This window comes from Merops nubicus, unplaced genomic scaffold (genome assembly GCF_000691845.1).
Source record: "Merops nubicus isolate BGI_N331 unplaced genomic scaffold, ASM69184v1 Scaffold34236, whole genome shotgun sequence".
NCBI classification, from domain to species: domain Eukaryota; kingdom Metazoa; phylum Chordata; class Aves; order Coraciiformes; family Meropidae; genus Merops; species Merops nubicus.
Genome location: NW_008613540.1, coordinates 12,226 through 22,509, shown reverse-complemented (window position 1 = coordinate 22,509; position 10,284 = coordinate 12,226). Strand labels below are relative to the sequence as shown.

Below are 10,284 nucleotides of genomic sequence, written 5' to 3'. Positions count from 1 at the left end.
ACCTGTTTTCACTTGTACCCTGTGATAAGACGGGGGCAATGGACACAAGCTGGAGCACAGGAAGTTCCACCTCAACATGAGGAAGAACTTCTTTACTGTAAGGGTTCCAGAGCCCTGGAACAGGCTCCCCAGGGAGGTTGTGGAGTCTCCTACCCTGGAGACTTTTAAGACCCATCTGGATGCGTTCCTGTGTGACCTGCCCTAGAGCAGATGGTCCTGCTCTGGCAGGGGGGTTGGACGTGATGATCTCTGGAGGTCCCTTCCAACCCCTAACATTCTGTGATTCTGTGATATGACATAGAGGTTTGAGAAGACAGCTACCAAAAAAGGGACAGATTTCTCATTGTCATGACAAAGTGGAATCTGCATTATATTAACTGCAGTGTGTGACTTCTTTTCTTTCTTCCCTCTCCCTAGTATAACGCCGATAAAGCAATAGTAGACAGTGGAACCACACTGCTCCGTCTGCCCCAGAAAGTCTTCAGTGCTGTTGTGCAAGCAATAGCTCGCACATCCTTGGTAAGATAATGCCCTTACATCTGCTCAGAATAGTAAATTCCTATTAAATGATCACACAGTCTTTGCAAAAAGTGTTGTCTTTGCTGTCTACCTCGCAAGTCATAGGGTTTTAACCTGAAAGGAGCAGAATTTCTCCTGATCTGCTCCTGTTAATAAGTGAGAAATGACTGACAGTCTTTGATAGAAGTGGAAAAGAGAAAAGAAAAGGGGGAAAGGAAGGAGGGAGAATAATGGGGTGTCCAACTATGGACAAGAAATATGTGAATGGAAATTCATCAGGAATATTTTGTTGTAAGCATTTCAGAAACGTGGACGTAATCCCTGTTGCTCTGATTCAAAGTATTAAGAGTACAAAAATCAGGCCTTTCTTTTAAAACAGTGTCTATAAAGTAGAAGAACCTGCTACTGCAAGCAGTTCTTTTCCAAGTATAATGCTTATTGTTGTATAGAATGGATGTCATTCATTAGGATTATTCATATCAATAAAGCTTCTTTTGACCTTCATTATTGAATTATTTATGTCTTAAAATGTCTTTCTTTGGAAATACAGTGGGCTTTAGAAGTAGGGCATGGGGATGGTGAATTCCTCTGAGTACAGAGTAACTGAAGCAGCATTTTCTGGTTAATAAAAACTGTTCATATTTGGATGAATACAATGAACAGTGCCAAGAAGGATAAAGATAAACAATAAATCTCAGATATTTCAATGTGAACAATTTTAATACTTTTGTCATGGATTCACAATCAAACAGCAGCAGACATTGCAAGTCACAGGAAATGCAGTAACTGGACTATTGGCCAGCTGACCAAAGGACAGAGTATTTGCCTATATGCTGATAATTCAAGACTGAGGTCTTTTTCCTACCTGATTGAGAGCTGAGATTTGCCATGAAGTGTTCTTCACTGCCTGCAGGTGTCCAGTATCTGAACTAAATGTACTGGTTACCTTACATAGCACAGCTTCCCTGGTTGAAAAGTTCTTCCCTTTGCAAAGCACTTAAGTGTTGACTGGAACAATTTCAGTTGATGAGGTGGGAATTGAAGAAGCCTACTCAAGAGCTCTTGTAATGACACCTTGTGGCTAGGGCATCCTTCTGTGAAGTGGGTCACAGCAATCCACACTCCACTGATGTTGGTCAGGACATTTGAACTACGTCCTTCATCATGACCAATAAATAGTTAACTGATCAGTAAGGTATTAGAGGACTCTTCACAGTCATCCCTTGCTGCAATGTGGTGTCCCTCCCATGGGAGACAGTCCTCCCCAAACATCTCCAGCCACCATGGGGGTCCTCTGCAGGCTGAAGTCCTCCCAGCAGTGGACTGCTCCAGAGCAGGCTTCCTTTGGAGTTACAGCCTTCTTTGGGTGCAGGTGCCTGCTCCAGCCTGGAGTCCTCCACTGACTGCAGGCAGGATTCTGCTCCACAGTTAACCTCCATGGGCTTCAGGGGCTCAGCCTGCTGTCTCACCACAGTCTTCAGGGGAGTCTCTGCTCTGGCACACTCCTCCCACTCTCCTTCCTCACTGGCCTTGGTATCTATCTGCATAGTTGTTTCTCTCACACCCGCTCCTCTCCAAAACAAGAAAACTCACTCAACAGGTTTTTCCCCTCTCAAATATGTTGTCATAAAGGCAATTCCATGTTGCTGATTGGTTTGGCCTTGGCCAGAGGCAGGTCTGACTTGGAGCTAGGGGACGTTCTCAAACCTTCTTACAGGAGCCATGCCAGTACCACCCTTCCCTGTTATCAAAACCTTGCCAGACAAAAAACCCAATGCACAAGTCATAATGGTTTATGGTATACCTCAGTTTGTGTGTTGGATTTTTGGTTTTCCTGAAGGAAAAAGATTTGTCAGATTTATGTTCATGATTGAATTTCTCCATGGGAATGCAAGTAGTATTGGAAGTGGTAGTGATCATTTATAAAAATCTATCAAAATGTATGTAATAGATATGTTTCACTTTTTTTTTTTTTTTTTTAATAGATACAAGAATTCTCTTCTGGTTTCTGGACTGGTTCACAACTTGCATGCTGGGATAAAACTGAAAGACCCTGGTCCTTATTTCCCAAACTCTCCATTTACCTGAGAGATGAAAACTCCAGTAGGTCGTTTCGGATCACTATCCTACCACAGGTCTCAACCTTCTTTCTTTATTCAGTTATGCATTTATTTTTTTCTATTATAAAGCATATGCTCTTAAATGTGAGCTATACTTAGCAGTAATAAAGAACAGGCTTACTGCATGCAAGGGAAATCTTTTTAAATGAAATTTTTAAAATCTAATACTAAATAAGGAAAATAAAGTTGTCAAACCTAAAATTCAGTTTCTTTCTGAGTGCAGTCCATGTAGTTTGGAATGATTTTTTAAACTTGTCAGGAATAATAGGCAACATTTCGTTTTGTTTACGAGCTTTAGCCACATGAGATGTCAATACAAAATGTCTCCACTCATTCTGATCGTCTCATTTTGGGAAGCAAACTGATTTGGGTTTCTTGGCATTCTGAGTTGGAGCACTTCTGAATATGACAGTCTTAGCAGTGAGCCCATGTAATCTCTTCACCAGCTTCTGTAACTTGGTTGGTTTATCTGTTAATATTCCATCCCAGCTTTTAGAATATAATGCACCACTTTTATTTTTCTTCTCTGGCTTCCCCTCCCAGTATAGGTTGCAATACAGGCTAGTATCCTCTAACATTACTAATACAATCTTTTTACCTCAGGGGGTGGTCAGGAGCAAAGGGGAGAATGAACCTATTAAGTACATTTTAACTTCAAATCCAGTAAAGCCTTATGATAAGCTTTTTCTGTATTGATCATGTAGCTTAGCAATGTTTCATCTTCCCCAAGGAGACAAGGGGTAAAATGTGACTTGAATTTATGAGTCTAGAGCCTTGAAGCTGACAGTGAATGCTCTATCAATAAATTCCATCCTGATAATTTTTAAGTAATGAAATTATTCTTTAGTTTGAGTTCATATCCCAAGTTCTTTCTCAACTACCCTTCCCTTATGGAAAATACAATAAAAAGTGGCTTTCATTAATTTGCTATTGGCCTTCATATAGTGACTGACAGTGTTCAAACTTAAGTTTAAAACGCAAGAGCTTTACCTCTTACCTGCATGTAAGCTTTGACCAGGTTTAAGACATGTACAGAAATCTGTTTGTCCCTATTCATTTATTTCCAGTGGAGTTCGAACGCTTCAATATATAATCAATAGGTCTGAGCTTCTAAGTACTGTGTGGTGTTGCTTCTTACACCCTGTTTTTTTTTTTGGTTGGTTCTTTTAATAGCTTTATATTCAACCCATCCTTGGAATAGGAGAGAATTTACAATGCTACCGATTCGGCATCTCGTCCTCCACGAATGCTTTAGTTATTGGTGCTACAGTCATGGAAGGCTTCTATGTAATATTTGACAGAGCCCAGAGGAGAGTGGGTTTTGCAGTGAGTCCATGTGCAGGTAAGAGAAATATTACTCGGGACTCGGGACTCAGTGAGGAACCACCTGCTTTCTCAGAGAAACACCTTCAGCAGTTACCAGAAGTGCAGTTACTCATGAAGTGTGAAGGAGTTTGGTTTGGTTTGGTTGAGCATTCTCAGGCTATTCAGATTTCAAGGGGAGGGGAAAAAAAAAAAGCTGTATTGCACAAAGCAATCTTTCAGGCTCAGCTCTGGGTATCATAGCTGCATTCTTCCCTCTGAGAGAAGATCCTTCTGAGACATCTTCCTGTGTGTGCAATTTCCCCCACAGTTACAGGACATGAGTCCCTGTTTTTAATGCAGCTTCATTTTTGTGTAGTTCCTGTTGTAATTTGCAGGTAAATGTATTCTTCAACTAATTTTTGTAATGTGCAGTGAAATACCTTGCTCTCACATTTCTCTTGATGTAAATAGTGCATTTTCAACCTTTCAGAAATACTCAAAGAAAGAGCTAAGATGAAAATAGGACTCAAATTAAGACTTGTGATGTTTGTGTTGGTTCTAAACAAATAGTGTTCTCAGTCTAAGTAGAAATACATTAATTTTTTTAATTAGCTGCTGAGAAAACCTGAAACAGCTTGTAATTTTTGGCTGATTTTACAATGCTGGTTAACTTTTATCTTTTCATTATTTCTCTTACCTCACCACGGGTATCTAAAAATAAAGTTTTGGGGTTTCCTCTCCTTGCTGATTGAGAAGTCGCTTTGGCACCACGAGAACATACCAGTGGGAGAGAGGAGAGGATGTGCATCCATGTGCAAGGCTCTGTCCCAAACAGACTGACATGTGGTCAGCAGGGGATGAGACCCAGCTGGGGCTCGTAAGAACTGCTTTGACAGTGTGTCTTTGTTGAGAAAAAGAGTCAGAGAACCATAATAACACCTTAATGTTAATATTGCTACATAGAAGCAAAGAGTTTGGGCACTTCATGTAGTTCTTCCACCCTTGTGTAGAAAAGAACTGAGGTTGCTGAATAGAAATGTAATCTGAATTTACATGAGCTTGGACACATGACGATACCTAGCTGATGCTAGAAGGCATTCCCTCCTTGTTTCTTTGTCCATGTTTCATGCATATGTCTAACCCAGTGTCATGGGAACTTAGCTTCTTGAGAAATCAGATGGCACAAGCCACTGACTGAGACAAGATATGCTGATTTGTCAGACTCTACTCACATGGGTCAGATGACATTTTGCTGGATGTGCCAGTTATTCTGAATTCACCTCTTCACAGCTTGTGGTTTCCATATTTAACACTACTTTCATCAGAGAACCACAACTGTGAGTGGTTAGCAGTCTGTGCAGTGTGAGGGATTAAACTGCCTGACTGACTTCCTGTGGAGGCCAGCCACGTCCTCCATAGCAACTATATTAATGTAATTTATTTGGACCTTTTTAGTCTGTTCGTGGTCATAAATTAAATAGAATTACTGGTGGCATAGATCTTCAGAAACAGAAATATAAAACACTGTTGGGTGTGGCTTTGCAGTTAGAATGTTAACACTAAATTTAAGCCCATGTTTTTATTTGGTGTTAAACAAGTAGGTACTGAATACAAAAATGAGGTGAACACAACTAAAAGCCTTAACTTTATTGAACTCCCAAGTTTGTATTAAGATTTGGCTACAGATGAGAACTGGCTTATCCCACAGTATTCCTTGCACCATTTTCATTCTCCAGGATGTACCAAGAGAGAGGAGAGATAGATGGCTGCAGGAAGCTATTCCATTGTAGCAGGAAAAGAAATTTGCTTTTTCCTCAATATGTGAAACCCTTTAAGACTCACTCTGCTTGTTAACTAATTTCAAATTGTTTCAAGTTGTCTGTTGACAATTTCAGGGATAACCAGCTGTTTACAGGGTGACTAGAAAAGGTATTTGGATCAGGTCCCCTCTTGAGAAAAGATGCACAGATCAGCTAGTTAGTATCAGTGAAGCAACCTAATGGTACCTTGACACTGAGCAGAATTAAACCCCTAGTATTTTTGGGGTAAGTGAAATGATGATAGGAGCAAGACTTGGGTATTTTTTAGGGGAGAAATGCATCAAGGACTGTAATCATAAATGATTTCTACACTGAACTGTAACGAGAGAGAACACACTGAGTTTTCTGGGCACTAAACACAGAAGAATAGATGGCATGATGAATAGCAGAGCTTCAGTCCAGAAGGACCTGGGTAACCTGGAAGACTGAAGAACAGAAATCTCAGGAGTTTCAGTGAAGAGAAGTGCAAAGTTCTGCACCTCAAGCAGAAAACCATCATGAATGTACAGTATGGGAAGGGACTGGCTGAATAGCAACCCTGTGGAAAAAAAAAAAAAAAATTGAGATTATGGTAGACCCCAAGCTGAATACAAGCCAAGGGTGAGTGCAAGTGAAACTATGCAACAAAGGGCAGCATCCAGCAGTTACATTCAGGAAAGTTCAAGTCAGATGGAAGAATTTCTTCTTCACATAGAGGGTGGTACAGCACAGAAAGAATCTGCCCAGAGAGATCATAGGGTCTCCATTCTCAGGGTTTTACAAGACCTGGCTGGATAAAGTTGCAGCTAACCTGATCTGTTGATGGTGACAGTCCTGCTCTGAGTAGGAGACTGGACTAGGTGACTTCCAGGGGCAGCACTTTACAATTTTATGATAAATTTGATCTAACCGGTTTTGCTTCCTCTCCAGACCACCCAAGCTGGTGAGTGAGAGTGTGTGTGAGTTCTACACCAATGTTACAAAATAGCATTTTCCCAGAAGTGCCATTTTTGTTCTGTAATCATCATTAATGAATGAAATCCTGTTTATTCAAGGTCAAGAATTTATTGTAGCTACCACCAGACATTCTAATAAAAATATGCCAAAATATTCTAATTCAGCTAATGTGTAATACGTTAAGTGTGTGTGACTGTTAGTTTATGTAAAGGGCTTGTTTGAACAACTTAGGCAAATTTCCCCTCTTTTGATTTCCTCTCAGTTTCTCTAGGGGTGAAAGAGAGTGAGGGACATTTCTTTTTGAAGGGAAGAAAGCAGAGGCTGTGCTGCTATCAACCATTCTCAAAATGTAATTTAAAATGTCAGCCACTATGGCAACAGTTATGTGTTGCCTTTTTTTAATAGGAGTAATTATTATACTCAAGCCAAAGAATGAATAATTAGGGACTATTTATTTTCAAAGCTATCTCCAAGGTGCAAAATTGTGCTGCTTTTTCTTTTTTTTTCCCCCACTTCTTTAAAATGCTAAATACGTAAGTTGTAATACTTGTGCCTTGCCTTTCACATAAGTGCTAAATGTGGTTTAGTTTGGTTTTGCTGCAGGACTTCATAGATACAAATGAGATGGCATGAGGGGGTGAGATGGCCAAAAGAAATAGTTACAAAATAGACAAAGTTCAATACTGAGACTCTGTAGAAAACTGACTCTGCCACAGGCCTTATAGATAGTCTTATAAATCTGCTTACTACTGAGCAGCTGCCTGACCATATCTATGTAACAGCAGTGCCTTGGCAGAGATACGCTGATGATGCAGGCTGCACAGGCCAGTTTATTACCATCTGATGAGTTGAGAGGGTACGTTTGGTATTCACTGGTGTTAGGGTGCTTGTGAGTGCAGCCTCAGGCTTCACCCAGTACACTATCAGCATATTGCTGCCAAAGGAGTCTTCCTACACTTGCAGCTGGAGAAGCAACTGGTTCCATCGAGTCATCCTACAGAAAATTCCTTGTTTGGGTGTTTTCTTTGTTATGATCAGCTGGTTTTCCATCAGACCAGCAAGTTGCCCTGACTCTCCTTGCAGCCTACCAGTCACTAGCACTAATACAAAACAGGCAGTGAGGGATAGGAATGAGGGCAAGCAGGACTGTCTCTGTCAGTAGCAGCTCATTATTAAGTTGAATTAAGTCTAATGAGACTTAAGCCTTAAAATAATATGATCTTTTGGGAGGCTATGGACTGAATACCAATTAAAATCTCTCCCAGTAAGTTTCAGGTAACACAGCCCACCTATTCTGCATTTGTTTCTCCACAACGAAGCTTAAAGGCCACCTTCCTGCCTTTCCAAAACCCAGGCTCTCTCTCCTCTTCCTTCCAAAGGGTGTTTTGTGCTAATCACTTTAAATGCACTTTCAGGAGTTATGTATAAGATATATGCAAGTAAGAGATACTGTTTTCAGTAGGCAGGATCACTTAAGAGATTGGCAAGTGTGTGTCTGTATATAAAATGAATACAAAATTAGGCAGGAAGGATAAAATTGAGGCCTTTGTAAGAAATACATGTGTCTTGAGGTATCTGACTAGAGAAGTGACTAACAACTTTTTGGAAGACATGTTAAAATGCACAGACAGAACTAACTGCAGGCTCCTGGTTGCCCCAAGCAAGCTAAAAGGTATCCATACTTCCCCTGACACCTGCAGGTGCAAAATTCTCTGAATATTTTGTTGCCCTAGGCAACTCACTGGCTCTCCCTTTACAATACCTGTAGCTCTGTCCACAACTCAGGGGAACTTTGCTACGTTTGCCGTGGTTACTGTGACAACCATGGGCAGAATAACCCCTTTTAGCAAACACTGGTTTAACAAGTAGGGGTTTGTGATGGTAATGAGACAAGTCACACAGTCTGTGATGTTACCAGGGTGAATGGCTGTTTGAAAATGGAGCTAGCAAAACACCCCTTTAATGCTTCTTGCTGTAGCTTTGTCTTCTCCATTTTCTTGAGCCGCTTGTTTAGCTTCTCCCTCCCTGCCCAACAGCACTGCTCCTTCATTGCCCATCTTCTCACTCCTGACATTGACCTTCCTTTCCACCATTACCCTTTCTTGAACAGCTGTTGCCCACCCCTCCTGCCACACTCCCCCTTCCTTCTGAATTTTCACCTCCACTCATGAGAGTATCTGTGCTACTTTCCACCCTGCACCCTGTGTTTAGGATACAGTCCCTTAAGATATCTGTGAAGCTAATGCACCTGAATGCTGCTCCCTAAGACCCTGGAAGGTAGCAAACACAGATGATACAAGAGTCATCTGAGGTACTCTTCCAGTTGTTGTGAATGCCAGAAACAAACAAAAACTGCCCAGGCCCTGACCTACTGCAGTGTAGGTGGTATAGGATTTTTAAGCTTTGTTGAATTGGCATTTCTGAAAGGTTAATTCAGAGAGAAAAGGTGATCCAGTGGCTTGGGCTTTAACTTAGGCTGTGGGAGACCTGATTTAAATGTCTGTTCTTTCATTGACAGCCTGTGTAGATGTGGGAGTATCATGGTCTCCTTATGCTTCAGATTCCCATTTTATAAATATGAGATACTAGCATTTTTATTGCAATGAGAAATACAGTGAAATATGAGTATGCCAAGATGTATGATGAGGGTGTAAAAGGATATACAGGTATTTAGGCTAGATCTTTTGTTACTTGCTTTTAAATGATGTCTACAGACTTAACATTTTTCTTTTTGTAATTTCTCAGAAGTTGATGGTTCTCCAGTATCTGAGATTGAAGGCCCTTTCACAACAGCAGATGTTGCAAGCAACTGTGTTTCTAGCATTTCTTTCCATGAACCAGTGTTGTGGATTGCCTCCTATGCTCTCATGAGCCTGTGTGGAATCATCCTCCTTGTACTGATCATCCTGCTCCTTATTCCACCACGGTGTCAGCATCGCTACACTGACAACGATGTGGTCAACGACGAATCCTCCTTAGTGCGTCATCGATGGAAATGAGAAACTGGATCGTGAAACCTGGGACTTAAACACAATGAAGAACAAAGTACTTTGCCAAGGGGAAGAAGCCAATGCCTCAGTCCTTTCTACATTCATTAGAAATTGCTGTTGAAATCCCACCAAATGTCCTTTATCATAACTTTTTAAGCTTTATTTTCTAACACTGATTCTGAACCAAAGCACTGTTAACCACCTCTTAAGTGCTACGGTACTGGACTTGCTACTGCAGTACAATGAGCCCTTATGCTCTGAATAGTACCTTCTTTAAAAAAAAAAAAAAAAAAAGAGAGAGAGAAAACCACACCATGATGTTCTTCCACTGTCTAAAAAAAAATTGTCCATCCCTCTTTCACAAAAAAAAAAAAGAGCTGTCAGTATTTTCTAACTTATCAAGCCCTGACTGTAGAAAAAGAGAAAAAAACTTAATGACCTTTCTTATTAATCACATTAAATGAATAGTGCTTTCTGTTTACATCAATTCATTTTGAAACTGTGCTTATGATGTGGGGGAGGGAGAAAAGTCAGACTTAAGCAGCAGAGAAAAGCAAGTGAGGTCAAACAGAAATGTTGATTTGGGGTTTTTTT

General features: G+C 40.6%; 1 protein-coding gene across 1 annotated transcript; it reads left to right on the top strand.

Moving 5' to 3' along the window:
* Nucleotides 1-417: 417 nt before the first annotated feature.
* Nucleotides 418-9,970, top strand: LOC103774527 (beta-secretase 2-like; the record flags this gene model as incomplete). The annotated part of the gene is made up of 4 exons (XM_008941939.1): nucleotides 418-519; nucleotides 2,505-2,654; nucleotides 3,813-3,981; nucleotides 9,446-9,970. Coding segments are annotated over 4 exons (675 nt in total), but the record flags the coding sequence as incomplete, so codon positions are not given.
* Nucleotides 9,971-10,284: the final 314 nt, after the last annotated feature.